Genomic DNA, 25840 nt, shown 5'->3' on the forward strand with positions numbered 1-25840 from the left:
TTCACATCCAACTTAACCTGTGATTAAGGATATTCACAGCTTTGTACAGTAGAATGTACAAAAACTAGACAGCATTTTGTAGAAATAATTTACAATCTAGAGAAAAAGGAATAAAGATATACAAGTGAGTTGCTGAGAATGATTGAAGAGAGCTTTATTGAAAAAGTTAGGTAAAAGTGTGCCATTTTTATTGACCTAAGAAAGGCATTCGACCAAGCATAGTGGGACAGACTGATAGATATATTGGAAACAAGGGGATTACAGATGAAAGAGAGTAGTCCAATCATAAATTTTTATCTTGAATAGAATACCAGAATGCTGGTTGGGGATGAAATGATAGATGAATCAAGTATTGGAGTAGAAAGTAAAGCAGACCTACTGTTTCTCTCTTCCACCCTGTTGATATGATTCTAGAAGAAATGCTTGAATGGTATAAAAGGTGAATACCTTAGATAAAAGAATAAAATGGATTATATTTGCTGCTAATTTAAAGATAGAGGATGTAAAAAAACATTCCTTTCTTTCAGCTTCAAGATACTGGGTTTGAATCCTGTTTAGGCATAACATTTTTCATTCACAAATATTCATTTCTGTTATTAAAAATATATAAAGTAACAGTAATTGGGCATTTACCTGTTTTTACTAGATAATTTAAATTAATTAAATGTTTGTATACTTAGAAGAAACTATAAGAAATATTGAATAAAAGTTCAGTAAGAAGAAAATTTCAATAATATATTGTTAACAACAATAAAGAAAAAATCTGATGTAGACACTACATTACTTCCTTGTATGCCTATTAAATTATACATACACATTTTTTTTAAAATGAAAAGTACATAAAATTTTATTTCATTAATAACTTCTGATATTTTTTTAATAATTTTTTTTTATTGTTATAATTGAATTATTATTTATGGTAAAGATTTTTTTTTAGAATCAGAGGTTAATTATTAATAAATCATTATATTTAAATTAACAAAAAAAAGTTTTAAAAAAAAAGGAGATTGAGTTTGATTCAAACTGATGTCCCTTCCCCTTATAAGATCCAAATATTTAATTTGAATTAAAATTTAATTTGACTATAACTCTAAAACCAACGAAAATAATTATGGTATGTTGTTGAAAATTTCTCAATGAGGGCTTTATTACTGCAGTTAAGAAAAAGTCCAAAATTCAATTTTTTTTGGATTTTGGACTTTTTTTGACACTTTTTGATTGCAATCAAAAGAGGTGTACAACGAGATGTTACAACAGTCCTAAATCAAAAATTTCAACATCCTACGGCTAATCGTTTTTGAGTTGTGCGAGATACAACTCAAACATACAGACATCACCTCGAAACTAGTCAAAATGAATTCAGGTATAGTCAGAATGGATATTTCCTTTGAAATTTAAAAACTGAAATTTTTCGTGATCAAAATACTTCCTTTAATTCATAAAAAACAGAAATTCCTTTCTGTAAAAAACAGAAATTAAATCTTGAACCAATGGAAATATATAGAGTATTAAAGTACCAAGAAGCTTCATTAATGAACACACAAGAAAAAATTTGTCATCACAAAATCATTTTGTATTGATTATAGCATTTTACTTTGTAGAAGCATGACCATTAAGGAACGAAGAAAAATAAGAAGTATTTGAGATGTATATTTGTAAAAAATAGAAAAAATAAATTAGATAAACCAAGTAAGAGATGATACAAGATTTGAAAAAAAAGAGAAGAAATAATATTAAAAATAATAACAAATAGAAAAAGTTATTGGATTGGACATTGTTTGTCAGAAGGAATGCTTGTTGTAGAATGAAGAGAAGGAAATGATGGAAGGAAAAAAAAGGAAGGTATGTAAACAATACCAAGGTTTAAAGCAGCTGCATGAGGTTGAAAAGAATGACAGGAGATAGATGAATGTTTAGATTGAGAGCAAGTGCTACATAAGAACCTGCTGTGTAAATACCAGCAACAATTAATAATATTTTCCAGGTGAACAGCAAAAACCTGAAGAGTGATTAGGACAGAAAAATAAATTCTATTAGTACTTTCCAGAAGATTAATGCTCTCAAAACTGTTTATAGATATTCAAAATATGAGAATAAATTTAGTACTTGACATTGAAATTAACACATATGTTGTTAAAATTTCAATAAAATTCCAGCAACCAATTTAAAATTCTTTCTTTCTCAAATTAATGATTTAAGTGCTTTCAGAAATCAAAGAATATCTGTAATTATTTTATTAATCTGATTTAATGTAAAGAAGCAGATATAATACACTGAACAGTTGTTAAAATATGAGTCTACTATAAATGCTCAAACATTATTTAAGATCCAAAATTATTCCTCAATTTTTACTTTCCCAGCTATAGCGATATATGCTGATAGCTGTAATGGTATTTTGTTTTAGCTGATCAACAGGAAAATATATAGATCTGTCAAAAAAATAATCTAAAATGATTGAGTAAGTTTTGTTCCTTAAGGTAAAAAAATTTAACAAAATAGATTTAAATAAATTGTAAATAATCTGAAGAAAAAAGTTTTATTCCAATGCTTCCTGTCCAAAAACTCTATTTTTGTGAGGCAAATGTTTGTGCATATATACATATGAATGTATTTAGCCACATTTGGTCTTATAACTCTGGACTCAATAATCAATTTTCTTCAAACTTGGTAGATAGCAACTACCTTCAGGGGGAAAGAATATGTTATAAATTTTTGCAATAACTGGAAAAAGAGGTGGGTAAGTTTTGGCTGAAATAAATTTTCAAATCTTTACTAGGGCACATTGCCAAAATGTTTTTGTTTCAAAAGTTGAATCTCTTTTATCAAGATCACAAATTACCAAAAAAATGTTATTTAGTATTCACTCCTCTCACCAAAAATGACTATATAATTTTCTTCTTTTACCTTTTGTTAAGAAAAGGAGCTAATGAGAGATTTTTGCATCTATATTTTCTACATTGATAGGACCTCAAACCGCTATAACATTTTTTTGTCCCTCCCACTCCAAAAGATATTTTTTTTAAAAATATATTTTAAATTTAAATCCATCTCATCGATATTTAAATCCATCTCCATCTCCTTTGCATTTTAAATGTAAAAATTTTAATTTTTGGCAGCCTTTTAGTATAGCTCTTAAGTATTTCTTGAAAAACAAATTAGCCAAAAACTTTCAACCCCTTCCTAAAAAATAACAACTATATTTATTTAGAAATATGGCCGTTTTTTTTTTGTCTTGAGTCATTTAACTGGTTTGATGTAGTTCTTCAAGATTCCCTATCTAGTGCCAGTCCTTTCATTTTGGTATAACCCTTACATCTTCAATTCCTAAGAATTTGTTTTACATATTCCACAATTTTTCCCATCTACCTGTCCCTCTAACATCAAAGCGACTATTCCAGGATGCCTTAAGATGTTGTGTAAAGTCTGTTTCTTCTTTTAGCTATATTTTTCCAAATGAGGGTTTCCCAAAAGCGGGTCTCATTGCATCAACTCGGAGTGGGATATCCCGACCAATTTTAGATGATGTTCTTTCTTGATCGCCATAGTAACTTCGTCAATCGTTGCATCAAGATCCTTAACATAAAAAGCCGTCTTATGTCTTCCATAGTGTCTAATCTCGACCACCTCATCCGCGACTTTAGCCGTTAGTCTTGTTTTAACGTCGTTTCGTTTCGTAGTACAATCGACGACATAATCTCCAATCTCTCAGACTTGCCTTTTTTGACTGAAAGTGTATCTTCAGCCATATCCTCGCCAATACTTCCTTTGACTTCCTTTAATAAGTACGCATACGGCGTTCCGGCTTTCTTAACTGTGACTATTGATTTGGGAGATCCTTGAGTCATTTTCTTCTTCGCCTCTTTTTCAGTGCGCTAAAGTTGCCATCTGTTATCAGATGTCTAATCTACGGATCCAATATTCCAAAGCTTTGTACGCTTTATACTATCGTACTGCACATAAAACTCGAGCCTACCACTTTCAGCGCTGCGGATTCGATTTAGAACCCTTATAAGATTTCTAGTCGTGTTTTCACAATTCTCCTCAATCATAATCACAAAGGTGACGAAATTGTCTGTGCCTTCGTCTTCGGGGTAAATACTTCTTAAATCCCTAAGCACTGTACCGTTTGGTACATCTTTGTGCCCGTATCTAACCTCTTCATTATTCCGGTGGCGGACTTTCATATCGTCTTTATAAACAGGCCATTTGCCCAATGATCATCTGACAAGAGAAAAACTCGGGTACCTTCTATCTCTTCATTTGGGAAGCCATATGTGACGTCCACCCTTTTGAACATATCCTTCGGCCAACGAACGTTCATGACTTCTTCCAATTCTCCAGTATCATCTGATTCCAGGACGTTTTCTATTTTCTTTCTGATCTCGGCTCTGTTCGACCTTTGTTTCTTCTCAAGGTTTTGTTTGCATTTCGTCTGAGTATCACTGGTCTGGCTAAACATCGGGTTCTCTATTTCGTATAATGTATACATCGTAGCTTTTACATCCTTAGTAAATTCTGGAACCCGATAAGCGCCCTTTGATTTCGTGCTTTGTGTTCGCGTTCTTTTTAATATGAGAAATTAATTTTTGCATCAAATGATCCGTATCGGTACCATCTGTGAGAGCCCTATCGCTGCTAACTTCTATTGCATTTATTTTCCTCTTGGGGACTCTTGCTTCTGTCATGGCTAGGTCTTGGAATATTTTCGCCTCGAACGCGAAAAAATATTCAGTCCTTCTTTACTACAACTAAATGGCGTCACACACTTGTACTATCTTGTCTTTCAACTTAGAATAATTTTAACTAATTACTAGGTTAAATACGACCATTTTCTTTTACTACAGAATAGGAAAAATCGAAATAACTAAATAGTCCGTCGTCCAAAACTCACCAAATTACGTGTCCATATTCATTAATCATGCACCGACAAAACCCAATCCAAAGAACCTTAAAAATCACCAAAAACAGCAGAGCAAAATACACACCTCTGAGCACTTGTTGAATCCAACTCGACTCAGGAAGAGGAATCCTAGGTGGCTATTGCAGCACGCTAACTGAGATAGATTTAAGGAACTGGTTACTGAAGACTTTGGATATTTGCATTTGACAGGTGATGGGGCTCAAATAAATGAATACGTTAAGAACTTTCCGGATCTTGTGATGCGTGCTGATGAACTCAGTATACTCGAAACGTCTGGATTCATTGGTAAGTAACATAATCCCTGGTGGAATAATGAATGCAAATTAGCGTTGCAGGCATCAAAGAATGCTATTAACAGATACAAACGGCATCGGAATGAGGCAACCTTTGTCGAATACAAAAAACAACACTCTAAGGCTAGAATTCAGTTTAGAGGACATACTTCCACGGAATAATAGCATCAACCAGGATCTGAACGCCCCTCTCATCTTGAGTGAATTACAAAATGTACTTGCACATATAAAGTCTTCTAGCCCTCAACCCGATGGAATACTATATATCTTCATACAGGAACTCTCTATCAAGGATCTCCAGCATCTACTAACCTAATACACCTGTTCAACATTATCTTGGAGAAAAGAGTGTTTCCGGACATCTGGAGGAAGGCTGTCATCATCACTGTAACTAAGCCCAATCATAACAACACTTCAGCAGAGAACTACCGTCCGATTGCTCTAACGTGCACCCTTTGCAAGGTGATAGGGAAGATGATAAATAAAGACTAAAATGGCATTTCAAGAGAATTAAATTTTTCTCCCAACACCAATACGGATTCAGAGAAAAGAGATCTACCATGAACCACCTAATATCTTTACAGACAGATGTGTGTGAGACATTCGCCTCCAAGAAGCATCTCCTTGCTGTGACTTTAGACATTAAAAAGGCTTGTGAAATGGCTTGGAGGGAGAGGATAATTGCTACCTTGTTACAGTACGATGTTAACGGGAATATGTTGCACTTTATAGCTAATTTTCTGAGTAAACGGACGATCCATGTTAGAGCTAATGGAGCCCTTTCAAAGGTCTTCAAAATTGAAAATGGAGTCCCACAGGGATCTGTCCTAAGTGTATTGCTCTTCTTAGTTGCTATCAATGGGGTGACTGATGTGATCACTGCCAGTTAAGAAATGTATCTTCGCTGATAATATCACTATCACCTGCAGAGGTAAGAAAGTTGGAACTATGAAGGAAATAATGCAAAATTCGTTGAACTCGGTGTACAGATGGGCACAACGTAGTGGTTTCAAATTGTCGGTAGCCAAATCTAAATTTATTATTTTCTTTAGGCAACCAGTCGGATGCAAAGACTGCACTTAGGTGAAGACGAGATAAAGAGAACAAAGAGATTAGGTTTCTTGGTGTGACTTTTGATGAGAAACTGACCTTTTACAGCCACATTAAATACACCAAGGCTGTGTCTAAAGAGAATGAATGTCCTTAAACTCATTTCATCTTGCAACTGGGTTGCGGATAAATCATCACTCTGAACACGTACAGAATCATTGTTCTTTCGAAGCTAGAATATGGGTCCATACTATATGGCTGTGCGAAAGAGATAATTAAGGACACACTTGACATGTGAATACAAGTGTTGTGCAAGGGCACAACACTTGCATTCACATGTCAATAGGGGTGTTCACCACCACTACTGGCTAGGAACGGAGGGGGTGGTGTAGCAACCGGAGGGGTGTTCACCAGTTCCCATATACCAAGCTTACTGGTGGAATCCGATGAACTCCCATTGCATTACAGGAGGAAATACAAGACTATCAAACACGCTATCAACTGCTCATGGCAAATGACCAGACACTCTCGCACTTCACTACTTGAAGGAAAGATGTCCTTACAGATGTCTTTCATCTTTTTTAAAGATGTCTTTCAGAAAGAAGGTATAAAAAATCTGTTGCGGTTCCTCTCCTACAGTGGAATGAAGAGTACAACTTAGTGGTTTTTGTCTGATTTATACATTTTAGTTTGTATTTGTTGTTGTTACTTGTATGTGTTTATTCTTTATTGTTCCTGTTTCTTTATTGTTTATTTTTGTTATTTATAATCATGTAGTGTTACTTTAGTCACTAATGACTGTAATTATTGATGCGACTGTAAATAACAGCATTGAAAAAAATTAATAAATCTTTGTATTTTTTAGAAAATTTTAACAAGTTATTTTTTTTTAATTTACCACCATTTAAAAATTATTTTCTTGGAAATAAATTTTCTCACAATTTCAAATTTTTAGTGCTCAAAATCGAATTTGTTAAATATTAAAGCCGGTAAACTAATTTAATATCCCTCCCCTGATTGGGTAGCTTCCAAATTTAAAAAAAAAAAATTGAAAATTATTTTTTTTATATAAATTTTAATTTATTTTAATCATTTTTAGTGGATATTTTAATCATTAAAAAACCTTCTCATACATGAAACCCTAAATTTTCAAAAAGTAAAAAAAAACAAATTTTTTTCAAAATTGTGATTCTAAATAATAAACTAATAATAAAAATTTTGTTCATTGCGTTAGTCTGTTGAGTATCTTGCATTCAAAAATTAAAATTAAAGTTCTAAATATAACCAAACGAGTAATTTTATATTTAAAAAGCATAGAAATAATCAGTTTATTTTTTTATCAGTTTTGTATCACCTTTTTTAATCACCTGTTTTATTTAACTGAACATCATAAAATTAGAGAAAACTTCATATTTTTACATAAAAATATGGAAAAGATAATTCATAATTTTTTTTTTTTCAATAAAAATGAATTATCATAAAGGTACAAATAGAGGAATTGAAAAATAATTGAAATGAAAAAATTTCGGGTACACCAAATAATTGAATCGCATAACTTAATCAGTGTTGCCGGGAAAGTTCATTTTATATTTTAGATAATATTTTAGATAATATCATCTAGTTTTATATTTTAGATAATTTTTTTATAGCTTGTGTTTGAGCATTAAACAGTTTCAAATTTAAATCTGATTTAATATTCGGTAAAATTTATAAATTTGTAATTATTTTCCATTTATATAATTAAGTATATAACTAATTGATAATTTTATTTTATTCTTTTCAGATGTGACACTGTACTTATTTTAACATCAGTATTTTTATTTGGATTACCTCCAATATATGAGTATACTCGTACAGAATTTCTTCGAACATACAATGGAAAAATATACCCTTGTTTGACACCATATGTATTCCCTTTGGCAGTCATAGCACATACTGTTTCTGTTTATCTTACATTGACAGTAACTTTAGAAAGATTTGTTGCAGTTTGTCATCCTCTCCGTGCCAGGTCGCTTTGTACTTATGGTAGAGCAAGATTATATGTTACATTAATTATAATTTTTTCTTTTTTATACAATTTGGTAAAATTTTGGGAAGCAAATGTTGTTGAAATTCCTGATGATGAAGATCCTACATTTAATCGTACGATATATGTTATTTATGCATCTCCATTACGAAATAATAGTCTTTACATAACATTGTACATACATTGGTTGTATCTCATCTTTATTTATTTTCTTCCATTTAGTTCTTTGGCTGTTTTGAATGCTGCTATTTATAAACAAGTAAGTATAAATACAGATAAAAATTATTCAAATTATCGCTTATAATTTAAAAAGTTATGGCTACAATGAAAAACTATCAAATGTTAGATTAGATTAGATTTTACTAGAAAAGACACAGTCGGTATCTCAGCTGCTAGTTTCATTTTTTATGAGTAGGTAGGAAATACAGTTTTCAGAGAGTACCATAAACACAGTTCTTTTTACCTTACTAAACCGCAATAAAGAAGTGGCTGCCCTGCAAGTAGCTAAAACATAAAAAAGAATGCCAAGATGGAACCAGGGCAGTGGCTGACCCCTATTACTAAAGCATTCTTCCAAGTATGAAGGATTAAAGATAAGAAAAGGGGAGGAAAGCGGAAGAGGATATCGAGCCACAGATTAATAATGCCTCTGATTGAACAGATCAGGATAGTTTGTCACCATGCTCCAGATTTAACTTATGATTATTCATTATCATTAGACTGATAATTTTTGAATAGTTAAATAGTACTCTCAAAAAATTATATTTTTTATTTTCAATTATTGAAATAACTTTTCTAACCAATATTTTAATGCTCTATAAATCAAATTGCTTATAAATTGTACTGGGTTACTGTAGCTGTATAAATAGCCAGCTATTATGGTAATTGGTCTTATCAAGTTCAAAATCACAATGTGTAGAAAAAATAAGTAATGTGGAAGATCAGTTTTTTATAACGTTTATTCTATTATAGCAGAAATAGTTCAGGAAGAAAACAAACCAAATAAACATCACTCTATTATACTTGAATAACTATTACATTTAAACTAATGCTGCCAATAAGAATAGTTTTATTTCAAAATGTGATCTGTAGAGTAATTAGAGAACTAAGTGATAAAGAGAAACTAAAGAGATTTTTAATTAAAAAATCTATTTAATAATTTTTTTATCAAAAAATTATATATTTCAAATAAGATTTCTATCTGTATTCATTGATTTGCAAATAACATTATGTTTGAAAACAAATTACAATAGTTGTTATTAGGGTGAAATTGAATAAGTTCCCTATTCTGAAATGCTCAGATATTCTGTTGAGATGTTACGTAGAACTACTTACATATATACAAAACTATTATACTGTTCAAATATTTTGTAAACAGAATCACAGGGATGAAATTAAAAAATGTTTTCTTGTTTATAAAATATCTAACAATTTGCAATATATAATAATATCATCTTATACGTTTTTCGTCTTGTTAAAGAAATACAAAAAGGCAAAATATATATATATAATGTATATATATATATATTGTTGCTACATACATTCTGAGCTTCATATCGTCCAGCGCAACGCTAGCCATTAAGATCCCAGCGGGAGTACAGTAAACTACCTACGCGCTTGTACAAGCGCCATTCCCCACCAAATTAGCTGACCACACAACTTTTCTGCCACAGCGGCGCTGCGGCCCAACCCACTCGCAGCCGCCTATAAAAGAGCGAACGGTAGAACGAATTTTCAATTCATCATGACCACCACCTGGTGAAGAAGAAGAAGAAAGAAAAAGTTGCCTGGTTGGTCCAACGTGGGACCTCCTGCTAGATGCCAACTCCTTGCCAGAGCAGCAAGCCTGGCAGGCCCACCGAGAGAGCCGCTCGCTACCTTCCCTCCCCAGCTTGCCGGGCTTCAAGTGCCTTGGCTGACGGGCCCATCAGCAGTTGTCGGCCCAGTGTGGGATTGCTCAGGGAGAACCGCCTTGGCCTCGTCGGAGGAAGACAACCAACACTGACGAGACACTGCGGGGCTCTGGGGGCCACGCTGTAGACCAGCTTCAATTATAAAAATTCCCTGTGGCTACCAAACTCTCATTAGACTGTTAAATGAAATCTCCCTATATTTTAAAACCCTTTGAATAATAAATATTGATTGAAAAAACTTTACAAACATAATGATAAGAGCTTAATTTTATATTGTTTTTTTTTTTTAGTAGTCGGTAACTGGTGCATTCACCTTACAATCTCCAGTGTTATGTTTATGCTAAGTGTAATATTTCATATTTAAAATAAATGTTATTTTAAATAACTTTTCAGGACTGACACAAATGTGCATGCAACTAATGAAATATCACAGTACTTGAAAGTGTTATCAGATGATTTCAGAAGAGGCAACCTGTTCAATCTTATCTCAATAAAAACAGTTGCAATTTTGCTTACATTTATATAAATATATTGTTATTTGAAAATTAATAAATATAATAAATTTTTGTCTAAAATACATATTTTTTATTTTAAAAATATGAACAACTAATTAGTTAAAAATATCAATTTTAATCACAGTTTTTAAACACATTAACAATGTTCTGGGCAAGATAGTAAACTAGCCCAATCTATCTCAATCGAAGGAGTGTCCATTCTCACCCACATTCCTTCTCCTTATTTTTCATCCTTCATACCCACTATTAATCCTGTGGGTGTAAGTCTGATTGACTGAGATCCTTCATGATTAGAACCTGAGGACTTTGTGACTCAATAGTTCCTTGGTGTAACCCAGTAAAGGGCTGCAAACTGATTCAAGGACTTTCTTTCCTACCTGGTAGTTGAACAAGAAACCTACCACATATTTTAATTCATATTACATACGCCAAAACATAATACTTATTATCATTTACTTGTAACTAATAAGAAAGAATAAATCTTACCTAACGTTCATCTTGCTAAGATTTTAACACTGTTGTTAAAACTAATCATCCTCTATTTATCAAAAATATTTTTTTAAATCATCTATTTCTGTTGGTGGATTGCATAGCAAGGATTAGTTTAAATCTACATTAAAAAAAATGATGTAAAACTCATATATTGGCCTTAAGAAGCAGCTGCTTTTTTTGGGTGTAGTGTGAATTTATTTCATTTATTAATAGCCAAATAAAATTCATGACAAAATTTGTAGAAAATTTAATTCTGAGAAAATTAATGTAATTAAAGTTAATAAAAACTGAATAAAATTTTTTTAAATTCAATTTTGTTGAAAACCAAATCTCTTCTTCACACAGCATTCTCCATTCATCATCTTTATCATATATGCTACCTCCTTCATAAGTAAAATTTCATACCACATTTACTTTTTCCAGCAATTGTCATCTCCCACAATTTTTATTTTTACCTTTAACCAAATCATCTCGAACAGCGTTTCCCTTCCTGTGGTCCACAGACCCCCTGGGGAGCCACAAGAGATTGAAAGGGAGTCTGCAGGACATTTTATTTTCATTAAACTTTATTTATTCTACTGCTTAAACCTGGGATATTTATAATTACACATTTCTTTTCATTTTTTTATGATTATTCATTTCAGACTGTCAAGGCCCATGGTTTAAGTAAAATTAAACACAATTGTTGGTACCATTGCTGTTTCCCTTTGTGAAAAAGAGGTGAATAGCCAACCAACCCTTTGTGAAAGGTTTTCAAGTACATTTTCATCTGGCTGGTCAATTGTATCTCAAATCCCTGTGTTAGGGTGAACCATTGTTTTTGTTACCCACCATCCCCACCAAACCTATCCCTCTTTGTTTTGAGTGAAGTTGGAACCACTGACCATGAATCTTATTCACTTCAGTGGCAGAGTAACAACTTTTATTTCTTTAGATTTTTGCAGTGAATTTTTAAAATATTATGTAATTATGATGAGTTTTTCTGTTTTTGATCAAATAATTGAGCTTATAATGAAACTTTTGATTTTCAATTTGTTCTTCTTACTTAGATATGAATTGATGGTTAAGTGTGGATCTAGTTTGTCAAAAATATTAGTAATACAAATAAAGTAAGTTCCTTCACAGAAAAAAATCACACAAATATTGTCAATCTTATTTACAGATGAGATTTTCTGTTCTGAATAAAGGTGGCAAAGACAGATCACAGTGTAATCTTTGTTGTGAAATGTCATCAAATGAAACTATGAATTGTAATGCCATCTTGAAACAAAACAAATCAATTAATAAGCCAATAGAAAATGTTCAGAACAAAAACCTACAACTTTATGGTTCACAGAATCTAGGTAAGGACATTGTGTGTGGAAAAAAAATAAAAAATTCTGTTCCTGCCTCTTATGAAGTTGCCCTTCTGATTACTAGAAATGACAACCCCATACAATTGGGGAAGATTTAATTTTGCCTGCAGCAAGATTTAATAACAAAGAACTTGTTTTGTGAAAAACATGCTGAAGTGTCTGCAATATCATTATCTGAGAATACTATGAAAAGAAGAATCAGATGGCTGAAAATGTGAAAAATATTTTGCTAGAACAGTTATGTAATAGTAAATATTTTACATTGCAGTGGGATGAAAGTCACAATATTTGAAATAATGCTAATCTGGCAGCTTTTGTGTGATACAAACTCAAAAACAAAGTTTGTGAAGAATTTTTGTTCTGTGAAGTGCTACCTTGTCATACAACTGCTGAAGTCCTTTTCAGTGTTTTCAATGATTTCATAACTACAATTAAAGTTCCATGGAAAAAATCTGTATAAGGACAGATGTTGCAAGGCCCTAACAGGAATACAAAAAGGTTTGGTCATACATATCCAGAAAGTCGCATCTCTTGTGAAGTGGACACATTGTTGTATATACAGTGTAGCACTACCCACCATATGCCCACCAAAATGGAAGCCGTTCTAGACAAGGCAATAAAAAATTTCAATTTTATTAAGGCCTGGCCTCTTAACAGCCACTTATTTTCTACGCTTAGACATATATTTCCTACTTCTGAAATGAAATGGGAAGTGATCACGAACACTTGTTATTGCACTCAGAAATTCACTGGCTGTCTTGGGATATGGTATTGATGCAGTTGTTTGAGCTGTGTAACGAAATAAGATTGTTCCTCATTAATTTAAAATCTTAGTTAAAATATAATTTCAATGATATCACATGGTTCTTGTCTCTTGTTTTTTGGAGGATATTTTTAACATCTTGAATCTCTCAACTCAAGCCTTCAAGGTACATGTGTCACTATGTTTTCTGTGCAAGGAAAGATAGAGGCAACAAACAGGAAGTTAGATTTCTGGTACAGACGATTGGGGAAAGGAAAATGCGATTCGTTTCATATACTGAGTGATTTCATTTAAAAACCCCTTTCTAGTAATGTTGCTAAGAGTGTGATTACATAAAGTCATTGGTATCTCAGCAACGTCTGTATTATTCAATTTGTTCTGAAAAAAATGATTGAAAACTTCCTTCCTGGACTCAGAATATGAACTTCCTTCTGTCAAAGTATAACAACTAATAGAGCTGCTTTGTGATTCAATGATCAAAATGCTTTCCTTCATTACTGTTACTAAAGTTTTGTTTCCATTCTAAACCTGTGTATCCTGAAATTTCAAAAAGACTGAAAGACATCTGTTGCTATTTGCCACTATATCTGTGCAAGATATCATTTTCTCATCTCGCACATATGAAAAACAAATACAGGAATAGAGTTAACCTGGAGTCAAATCTATGTCTGAAATTATACAGTTTTGATCCAGACTACAGAAGTGATGTTAAACACCATCAGCCTTCATATTAGTTGACTGTTGAATTCATAATATTAGGCCTAACTGGTATGATCAAACGTTTCCAAATATCTCCATTTATAACAGTATTGCATTATCATAAATGACGCATTTACTGACATAAAATTGTAATTTATCACTTTATTTTTATGATATTAAAATAAACTTGTATATAAAACTAAAACATACTCTTATTTAAAAAATAGTCTTTGATTTCATGGGTGGCCATGGAGAATTAAGTCACTACAGGAGGTTCGCAACATCAGAAAGGTTGGAAAACGCTGATCTAGAACATTCATCAGAAGGCATTCCTATTTTAAGCGGTTCCTTTACCTTTTTTTAATAATACTTCATTCTCCACAAATTCTTCAAAATTCCTCATTCCTTGTTTATTTCATCCAGTCAATATTTTCAAATCTTCTTTATAGTTGTTTATTTCATCCAGTCAATATTTTCCAATCTCCTTTATAGCCTTACCTCAAATATTTCCAATAATCTCATTCTTTAGAATCCATGTATTTATTCATGTTGTTTCACATTTAGTTCTGCCTATTTGAGGCATTGTAACTAAATGCATTTTCTAATTTTTATGAGATTTTGCATTATGATTCCTTGCTATTATGGAAACCAAGTATTGTGATAGATGCCAACAGTTAGCGCTCACTCAGTGAGTCATCACTGGTAATTTTTGTACATACAGTTTTGTAAATATTGATATTGTTGTTTATTTATTACAATAAAGTTAAGAAATTTAAAAAATACAAAAAAATTTTTAAAATGGAAAAATAGTGAAAGTTTTTCCTTGACGATTGATCATCAGTCAGTCACGTCCAGTAATTCCAAAAACTGCTCACAATATTACTAATAAAGTATTCTCTCTACTAAAGTGTATTTATTTGCACACAACCATGTGTGTGTGTGTGTGTGTGATTATTATGTTATTCTGTAATCAATATAACGAATGAAGCATTGCATTTTTGCTGTATGTACTTATTGAATGTAAAGTGCAGTGCAAATGTAGAGAGTATTTCAATTACATTTTCACATTGCTTGGCGTGTTCCTATTTTATCAAGGAAAAGCATATTGAAGTAAGTTAAACATATTGATATTGCTGGGAATGTCACCAATAGTTGATACTAAGCGCACACATGTACTTCAACAGTATAGCGAGTGAAACAGGCAATGACAGTAAATCCAATACCCTCTGCCCAGCAACAGTCCTTTGTTTTAAAAATCTCTCTAGGAAGTTTTTTCTGTATATTGCACAATGGCCTTCGACTGTGTCCATACAAAATTCAGATCACGAATGAATTAAAACCAAATTTTACCTCACTTTCCTACATTTTTGTAACACAATGCTAGATAATGTAAATGATGATCAAATTGTTTTGAAAAGACTTATGTCTGATTACTCATTTTCATGTAATCAGGATATATCAGCAAACAAAATTATTGTTACTGGCGTGATAGACAATCCAAACACGTGTTTGCGAAACTATTGCAAAGCACTGAACAGTTTGGGTGAGGTGTCAGCCATCAACATCATTGGGCTTGCTTTTTTTAGGAAAGTAATTAAACTGTTGGCGTACAGCAGTTCATTACAATGAGATGTTGAAAAAGATGGTGCACTCTTATTTTAACAGAGAGGCACATACATCTCAGGATTGAATAGAAATCCATTGAATTGCTGGAAAAAGTATATGCACCATTTGTTGCAGAGGATGTGGAGGCATCAACTGGCTGGCGAGATCTCAGAATCTAAAGTTACTGAATCTTTTTCTTTAGAGGCATTTCAAAATAATTTTACCCTATCAAATCAACTCAAAATATCCAGCATTTAAAGAAAGACATTATTGCTGAGATAAGGGAAATAAACATTAAGTTACTGGAGTGTGTTATGAGTGATTTTTTCCACAGATATCAGATGAACATTTAACTGATGTCATTTTCAAAAAGTCTTTAAAAAAGACTTGTCAAAAAGTCTTTATACTGAATTTCAAATAAAAACCTTTCTATTACGGTGCTATTTCCTTTTTTCAAGTAACCTATTATCTCATTAAATAGGTTTGAAAACCATTATATATTACTGGGATATCCATTGTATTTACAATTTGATTTGTTTTATTTATATATATATATATATATATTATATAAATAAAATGGAAAAATTATATATATATAAATGTAACATGTCATTTCTCAATGGAAGGAGCTATTAATTTAATGCTTTACACTACATATATTTCTTTCTTATCACTCTAAAACACCTGAGGAACAAGATACATCAGTCAGAGTTCCTTTCTCTGAGATTAATGACATTCAGTAAATAGCCAATCCCTGTCACTTTAAGTGAAAGTTTACTTTCACAGCTAAACATCTATATTTCAGATGAAAAATGCAACAGTACAAGTAGCTTAATGAAGAAAGTAACATGAAATCACTTCACTTCTCAACTTCTTTAATAAGCCTTGCATTGAGATGATTCTTATTGAACTGTATCTTATGTCAGATTGCTTACAATTTGTTTAATTTAACACATACGTGCGTTAAGTATGATTGTTTTGATATTTTGAAAGAAGGTTAAAACTTCTACAATCAATTACAAATAATTATATTGTATACTTTTCTTTAATATTCACTTTGTTACGTAAGTTTCATTGTAGAACTTAATTTGTAAAATACAGAACGAAGATCATCAAGGTCTAATGTTTATAAAATGACTTGTATTCTATTTTTAACATTCAAACTATCAAAAAACTGCTACTTGTTTTATCTCTTCTTGTCCAATAAAGAATTGTTTCATTGTTCATTTTATGCTTATAACCATACTTCTCATTTTCAAATATTACATTTTATTCAAAAATTCTTACAATTTTTTTCTGATTTTCAAAATCTGAATTATCAGTTTTCCACTTCTGTCTAATTTCTTCATATCATTAGCGTTCCTCCTAGAATTAATCTCCTACTTCCATCCATACATTTTTCTGATAATTCCTTTTAGATATTTCTTAAGTAGAGCTGGTAAGAGACTACCTTGTTTCACCCATCTTCCTGCTCTCATTTCCAACCTGCATCTTAACATTTTCATCCAAATATAATCTCTTAATCAGTCTTCTCTCTCTCTCTCTCTCTCTCTCTCTCTCTCTCTCTCTCTATACATATATATATATATATTTACTTATTTATCTCTATCTCCTCCAATACACTCTTTTCTTTTCTCTCTTTCTACATCTTATTATTCTCACTTGAACTTTGAATTATTTATTTAAATGTTTTTTTCTTATGATGCAGGTGCGAAGAGCAAACAGAGAACGTCAAAGATTATCACGATTACAACGAAAAGAGATTGGTTTAGCAACAATGTTATTATGTGTTGTTGTTGTATTTTTTTTATGTAATATTCTTGCTTTAGTAAATAATTTACTTGAATGTTTTTATGGGATATTATTCGATGAACTTATAAAAGTTAGTAATTTACTTGTCACCATTAATTCTTCAGTCAACTTTGTAATTTATGTGATATTTGGTGAAAAATTTAAAAGATTATTTTTAAAAATATTTTGTTCACATGGTATATGGTTAACACTAGGCGGACGTGAATCTCCAGATTTAATGACGCATGAAGATAGCGTTATGTCAAATGGTGATGGTCGAAGTTATTCTGTTAGATGTAACAGTGGAGTTCATATGTATAGATTACATAGATCAGGAACTAGCATTGTACGGAATAACAATATACATAGTGGTATTACACCACATCGTAGTATGCGAGTTTCACGGACATTATCACCTGCACCTTGTGTTTATTATCCGGCTAAAAATATTCAAGAAGCAGACTGGGAAAATGATTTGACAACAACAACCTCTCTTAGTCAACTGTGAAGTTAGTACAAATAGAGGTAATTTTCACTTGTCAATTTTAATATTGGTTGTTCTCTAAATCTTTTAGGGTAGATTATGGTTATTATGTCAGAAGGGTAGTGATAATTTAATCAAACACCATCTCATTTTAATTGTACAGCTTAAAAATGGTAATTATTTGATTATTTTGTTGATTATTCACTTTTACAGAAATGAGCTAAACAAGTTAAACTTCTTTTATTACTAATTGCTTTATTCTGCTTATTTTGTAGACAAATTTTTATCTAACTTTTATCTCGTATAATTTACTCACTAGCTGAATAAATATCAGCACTGTTACACTAACCAAATGAGTAGAACCTGGCAGTGATTCAAATTGTCATAGGGTAGAAGCTAATAAAGCTCATTCATATTTTTTTTTTAAGCATATGGATGATCTAATAATTCAGGTGATTTTAAAAATATAGCAATTATTTTTATTTACATATAAAAAAACTTTTACAAATTGACAGCGTATTTAAAAACATTTAATTGTATCTTAAAATGTTTTAAGTTCTGAAAATTATATATTGATAGTACCATTTCAGTTCACACATTATTCAGGTCAACTTTTATTTTTTTCCCACAAAGTAAGATATCCACACCAACCAAAACATGCTCATACAGTGAGATAAGACAATCCTGTGACCTAGGCAATGTCTGAGATACTACATGTCTAAGTTAATGTCTTCTAGAAACAATTATGTGAATCCATTTTTTTACATTTATATGACTGGTCACCCTATACTGTTAAAAACCATATTCTTGGTTGATTTCAGGTTTCTCCATGCTTTGAGGAGAAGCAATTAAAATCCAATTGAACCCATCATAAACCCAACCTTATGATAGTATTATCAATTATTCGTTTTTTAGTAATTTGAAAACATTGCTCTGAAGTGATTGCAACAGTAAAATCATTCCCCCCCCCCCCCAAAAAGAAATATGAACAGATTATTTCATAGGATGCTACTGATATTTGCTTTAATAATTTACAGCGATCCTTGATGCGTTTCATTAGGGTTGTTTATTAGTCAATACCCAAAATTTTTTTTTTCACATTTCGACGCAAGAAGCATGTGGTTCATCACTTGCTCTTTGAGCTATTCACTATTGTGAATAGAAACTTACAGGATTCAAAAGTTGTTGGCAAAGAGTCATTCAGTTACTTCAAAAAGCATCGTTTAAAGCCTGAACTGCTTGTATTTTATAATTAATTGATGTATGTTTAAGTCTTTATAAAGAAAGAATCCTTCAGACATTTGGGTTTGACAAGCTGAATGAATCCATATGATGCTGGACAGACCTGTTGGACTTTCAAAATACTGCAGTGTTAACAGCATCTATGTTTTCAGGTGTATATACATCCCTATGTTTATCATGAGGCTTCTAGTTAAACCTTAAACCAACTTCAACAAAATTGTTCATCCAAACTTTAGTGTCTGAGCTAAGTGCACTATGTCATTCAATTTGTTACTGAAGTATCATAGAAATATCTATGTGCAAATATAAAATTGTCACCACTTTTTTAACACTGTTTTTATTGTAAATGCACACTGTCCAAGCTCCATTAAAATCAAATGCCATAGAAAGAACAGTTTATTGTTATCAAGTGTTACTGAATGACTTGAATGTTACTAGAAAAAAACAAAGATTACCTGTTTCAATGGCTCACCCGTTATTATAGACATTACCCTGATTTACTTTACTTTCATTGTATTGTTTAGAATGTATCTGCCTAAACACAAATCATTAAACTTTATACTTTTCCATTTTTTTGTCTTTTATGAAGAATGGGATCTTTACAATTACAACTGATATGAAACTCTTTGTTTGTTGGCTTCATTATCAATTAATACAAATTAAATAATAAACTGAAGTAACGATGAAGGAATTTGTTATCACAATTTTTTTAATCAATTTTTATAAGGTTTTTATGTTAGATAAGGGACAATACTGCCTGATTCTTTTTGAATAGCCAACTGTAATAACTGTGAAAAATTTACTTCTACATCTGGAAAAAATCTGGCAGCATCAATCTCTTTTCCTGCTACTTTAACCAACTAATAAATAGTTGAAAAATTGTAATAACAAATCTCATCATAAATTTAGTTCAGTTCTCCGTATTTATAAACGTCTGTACAGTGTTCTGTAATCTTTATAAGTTGTAGTTCTTGGAAATATCTACATAAAACAAAAAAAGATCTAGTACTATAAAAGTTAGTGATTAAAGATTTGGAAGATGCATATTAAATATTACAAGAATTTTTTTTTTACTTCAAAATTCAAATCAGTCTGCTATGGATTTCGTGAAATCCATATAATTAATTATAACCATTAGCAAAATTAATTCATATAATTAACTAAACATAATCATTTGTAATTAATTAAAGTAAGGTGAGAAATAATTTTAAAAACAGGCTCTTTTATTTTCTTTAACGAAAACCCCTTTTTAAATAACGTGTCTGATACATATATAAAAGCAATCCTCAAACAGAAAGATTGACAGGCTAAATTTTATATATACATTATAAAAACCTAATACTCCATGTTCAAAACATTTGTTCTCAAATATAATAACATGTATTATTTAATCAGATATCATTGCCCACCACCAATATAAAGGAAAATGGCAACTGAAACAAAACAAAAACAGTATTTTTTTTAACAAACCATCAAATTTAGCTGTATTTTCTTTTCATTTCATCTCCTGAAATATAACCAAGAGGTTTGTTTTAAAGCTTCTCTTTCTCAAAGTTTGTATAGAAGCTTTTTTTTTGTAATTTCAATTTTAAAAACTTCCAAAAAAATAAAATAGCTTTATTATGTTCTGAAAAATTACCCCCTTACTGTGCATAAATGATTTTTGTTATAATAATAAAACCAAAAATACTAATAAATTAATGTTTAATTTTGTTGTTTTGTTTTTTATTAGGTATTTCAGGGTTAATCTACAGTACAATCTAAAGGATTGTTGGTCCACAGTATCTGTAATCTTTAAGGTTTTTGATTGGTTACTAGTTAATATCATATTAAGTTTTTATTATAGTAGTCTATGTATTTAATATAGATATTTTAAAGTAAAGTTAACAAAATTTGGAAAGTGAAACTCCTAATTGTACAATTGAAACTGACATATACTATTTCTACAGTGATTATAAATTTATTAATTATTTGAATCTCCTCATGGTAATCTGCTGGAATTATAAATCACTCATTTACAGAAATTAATGAAGGCACAATATTTGCCTTAATAACTGTCATCTCTCTAAGATCAAGGATTGTGATAAATTAGAAATAAATGAGAAGAATGAGTGTATATATATATATTAATAATTTGTATGTAAACATTTTTGGGATTGATGAAAGGGGTGTAAATAAATATTCATAAATTTAATTTTTAAGTATATATTTAATTTAGTGAAGGAATTTCATTTCTTGTCAGTAAGCTAGTAAAATTTTCAGTTTCAGCTCTTCATAGTCTTATTTCATTTTTTTTAATTTCTGTTTTCGTTAAAATGTGCCAAAATGACAGCCTACTTTAAGGTCACAAGAAATACATTAAATAAGTAGAGGAAAAAGCACTTAAAATAATCAAGATTGCTTTTATATTAAGAATTGCCAAAATACATGATTTAATTTAGAAGACTTTTTATTTAGCAAAGTTTTATAAATGTTCTGTGACAAAATACTGATTAAATAATGGTATTTAATCAGGAAGGTAGGTATGGACCTACCACACAAAAAAAATTAAACAATTAACATTTTTGATGAAGATATTCTGTACTTATAACCATTTTTTTAACAAGTAAACATAAAATACATTGTATGTAACAGTAAATTACTTGTATAAAAATTTACACTAAAAAAATGTTATAATAACATTACAATGGGTCAAATTTTACTAGATTATCTGTTTTAGTGAGTTTATTGTCTTTTGGAATTATAGAAAAGCCTAAAATACTTTGAAATTAATAACAATTTTTACAGATATTTTGTTTCCATCTATAAATAGTTTAATTTCACATAAAATTAGAATTAAATACATTTAAATTCATTTTTACGTAGAATAATTTTTATAAGTGAACATTTTAAACACTAAAATCAGACAAGATAAATTGTGTAGAACCAGTTACCATATAAGATAATGATTTCAAGGTCTTCAACTGCATCATTAGTTAAATAATTAATGTAATTAAACACGAATTAAATGGTTGAATATACTCTTAGTTGCTTAAGGGTTTGTAGATGATTTTGGAGCTGAAAACTGTAAAACAAAACTGTATCAGACAAATATCCTTACAATATTTGTAATTCACAGTATTACTAATTACAATAGGATAATTAGAATATTTACAATATTTATAATTAGGATAATAATTTATTTGTATTTTCATGATTAAAAATATATAAAGACAATCTTAAAGAATATTTCAAATCTGTAAACATCTTGGAAGCACAGGCACTAGTGTACTTCCCTGCTGCACTAAAGGTTCTGGATTTGATTCCCACTAGGGTCTAAAAAAATAATTATGCCACATCAACCTCCCTGAGCTGTTGATGTGGTTTAAAAATATCAAATTAAAAAAAAATTCATAATTGCTCATTTTTAAAAAATTTTATGGTCAGAATTTTTTTCATTAAGGTTGAGTTTTTAGGTTATTAAGTTTAGTTTTTAAAATTTTTAATTCTAAGCTTTTAGAAGAGGCTTTTAATTGCACTTCAACAAGCAAGATCTATCTTGTTATGTAAGATTGTGAAAGTTGTATTAAAATCATTTTTATTAGGCTTACATAAATTGTTGATCAATATTATGAATTTTTAGTTAATCTCTTTTTAGAAAGTAAAGTTTTTTTTTTAATTTATTTTAAAAAGTTAACATACAATTCATAAATAATATATCAGAAGTCCAAAAATTCCTGCAGATCGAATAAACTTAAGAATAAAGTTACATGTATGGTCAAAATATCTTCTTCCTTTCACTACATAAATACTTAACTGCAGACTTTGTTATACACTTAGGCAAATTGCTTCAAATCACATAAGATCAAAATTTATTTTTTTAATGCTATTAAATTGCTTCTTCAGTATTCTTCTGCAGTATTCTTGTTTTTATAGAGTATTCTTTACCTTTAACAAATCTCAAGAAAAAAATGTATAAATGTAAGGTCTGTTGACTATACTGGAATTTCTGTGTAATCCCCATCATTCAAATCACTTATTATTAATGACTACTTCATCAGTATAATTATATAGTGTGCTAGCTAATCTGTATCATTGTCTTGAATATAAACATTTTTTAATATTGTCATAACTTCTTTTAACAATGAAACAGCTTAAATAGACTACCTGTTTTACTGCTGTACAGTGGAACTTCCCTTCAGAACATTTTCTGTGAATAGATTTTTGTATTTCCCCAAATTGATACAGATATCCTAATTGTATTTTCATGATTAAAACTATAAAAATTATCTTAAAGAACATTTAAAATTAGTGCAAATGTTGGAAGCACAGGCAGTCATAATTGCTCATTTTTTTACATTTTATGGCAAGAATTGTTTACATTAATATTTTTTAGTTACTTTTTTCTGAGTTGTATATGTTTTTAAATTGTTAATTCTAAGCTTTTTAAGAGGCTGTTAAATACACAACAGCAAGCAAAACTGAAAGTATGTAAAGGATACTAAATCAGATACTGAAGATTTGTGTATTATTTCATTTAAAATAATTCTGCTTAATTATTGTTTACAGTTGAAAATTAAATTGATAACAGAAACAGGACCAGCTAGAATAAGTTTATCAATATTATGATTTAGGGAATATTAAAAAGAAATAAAATACCATTTTCATTAAGCTGCAATAATAAACATGTTTTGTAAACATTAATTTTAGGAAAGTAGAAAGACAAATACAGAATTTTTTCCAATTTACTAACAACATTTAGATCTATTGAAGTTGTTTCTTAACAAATATTGGCTTGAAAGAAGTAGAATGTTTTTTTAATAATTGTTATAACTATCAATGGGAAGCTCAGAGATAATTTAACCCATGTTGCTTTGAGATTTCTAATGATTTTTCTTGTACTATTTTATATTTAACATTTTAATAGGTGGTGGCATATGGGGGCATTTTATTCATTGAGCACACCACTACATAAAGTAGCTGAAGATGCAGTGAAAGTTTCATTGACTTATTAATATCAGTTTACTTATTTTGTTTACTGATTTTTTACTTATTATTATTATTAATACATTGATTATTTAAAATTAGTCCTTTATGAATAATTGGCATATTTTATTAATACAGTTGTTCTATGATGTCAAATGCTATGAACAAATACAATTATCAGAAATTATGTATTGTACTGATTACAAACCTGCTAACGTTTAATAACTGTTTAGCCTAACAATAAGTAATTTTTTAAACTATTCTTTATTTTAGCAAATAGTAGATAATTTTTTGAAATTTCTATTCAATTTTTTTTGTTAACAACCCACAAATTAACGTACATAATATTTTTATTTCAGAACTACAGAACTACTTATTTTGGTTATATGGATACATAGACTATCTTCAACAATCGTGTACTATAATTTTTTTTAATTGCCTCAATTCTCTAAATTCTTACAGACACTTTTTTCTAAATTTTTCTTTCTTGTTAAATTTTATATAATTATATTTGATTTTAAACTCTTATTACAGTAATAGTTATGTATGATTAGTAATTTTATTATTTTTTTAAAATAAACAATTTAATTCCATTCCAAATTGTATGAAACAATTTGATTTAATTAGAATAATAATTTTAATTTTATTTATAATTATTTTTAAAATTTTATGTTACTAGTCTAATAATTTTTTTTTTTTTTTGTAATTCTGTACAAATTGTAAGATATTGTGATTTTATTGTATGTATTTATATACATATATTAGATAAATAGTATTTTATTATGGAGATTTAACTGTATTTTTTAAAAGATCTAAGAAAGAGTATGTATTTATAAATCATTTCATTAATATTTTGAATTATAAAAAAAATTATTTCACCGCAGGTTAGATTAATAATACCCATTCCTACCATTGTCCGATAGACTAAACTATTTTTTTATATAACCATTCATCAATAATGATAGGAAAATTAATAAAATAAATAAATTCACCCATTCAGTCGTGTTTACCCTTGACAATTCCAATTCCTTAGCATTTTCCTGGCAGATTTTACTGGTGATTTGCCATTGCCTTCCCAATGTGGTTAATTGAAACCCAACCACCAAAGAACACCAGTATCCATAGTTTATATAAAAGCATAAGCACAAGGACTTGATCCTTAAAAGTCTCGACTTTGAAAATCAGCTGATTTTGCAATGATGAGTTTAACCACTATACTAACCCGGTATGTTAGTATATAGGAAAAAATACAAATAAATAAGTAAAACTTGGCATTTATAATGAATATGAAGTTGCCAGTAAAGAAATAGATCAATGTCAGTTCCAAATATAAGTGGAATGGACTTTATTTCTGTTCGGTGTATTGATTTACGTATCAATATTTATGATGCCAAAATACCTAGCCGAATTTTATGACACTGCATAATTTAAAAAAGTCTTTTGCTTGTGGTAATATATATATATAATATATATATACATATATATTATGTACATTATCTCGAACAAAAGATTATGATCATGATTATATACATAGTATTATGTACTTATCTACTTATACATATATAAGTAGATTAATATATAAATTTCTTATTAAAAAAAAGAAGCTTTTAATTTTACAGTATGGTATTAAAGCTTTTGTGATTCATTGCACTGATAATGTTCATATATAAAATTTTTGATAGTGGCATAACATAGTGATATAACATTTAATGTGGCATAACATTTA

General features: G+C 30.0%; 1 protein-coding gene across 1 annotated transcript in view; it reads left to right on the forward strand.

Annotated features, from left to right (window-relative positions):
* FMRFaR (FMRFamide Receptor) overlaps positions 1 to 24564 on the forward strand; it is a 91209-nt gene extending 66645 nt beyond the window's left edge. The window contains exons 3-5 of the mRNA XM_075371018.1: positions 8048 to 8549; positions 17341 to 17948; positions 24474 to 24564. Coding sequence (XP_075227133.1) covers positions 8048 to 8549; positions 17341 to 17931 — 1093 coding nt within the window. The 3' untranslated portion in view covers positions 17932 to 17948; positions 24474 to 24564. The remainder of the gene's footprint in view (positions 1 to 8047; positions 8550 to 17340; positions 17949 to 24473) is intronic.
* The last annotated feature ends 1276 nt before the right edge of the window (positions 24565 to 25840 follow it).

This window comes from Lycorma delicatula, chromosome 7 (assembly GCF_047948215.1).
Source record: "Lycorma delicatula isolate Av1 chromosome 7, ASM4794821v1, whole genome shotgun sequence".
Taxonomy (NCBI): domain Eukaryota; kingdom Metazoa; phylum Arthropoda; class Insecta; order Hemiptera; family Fulgoridae; genus Lycorma; species Lycorma delicatula.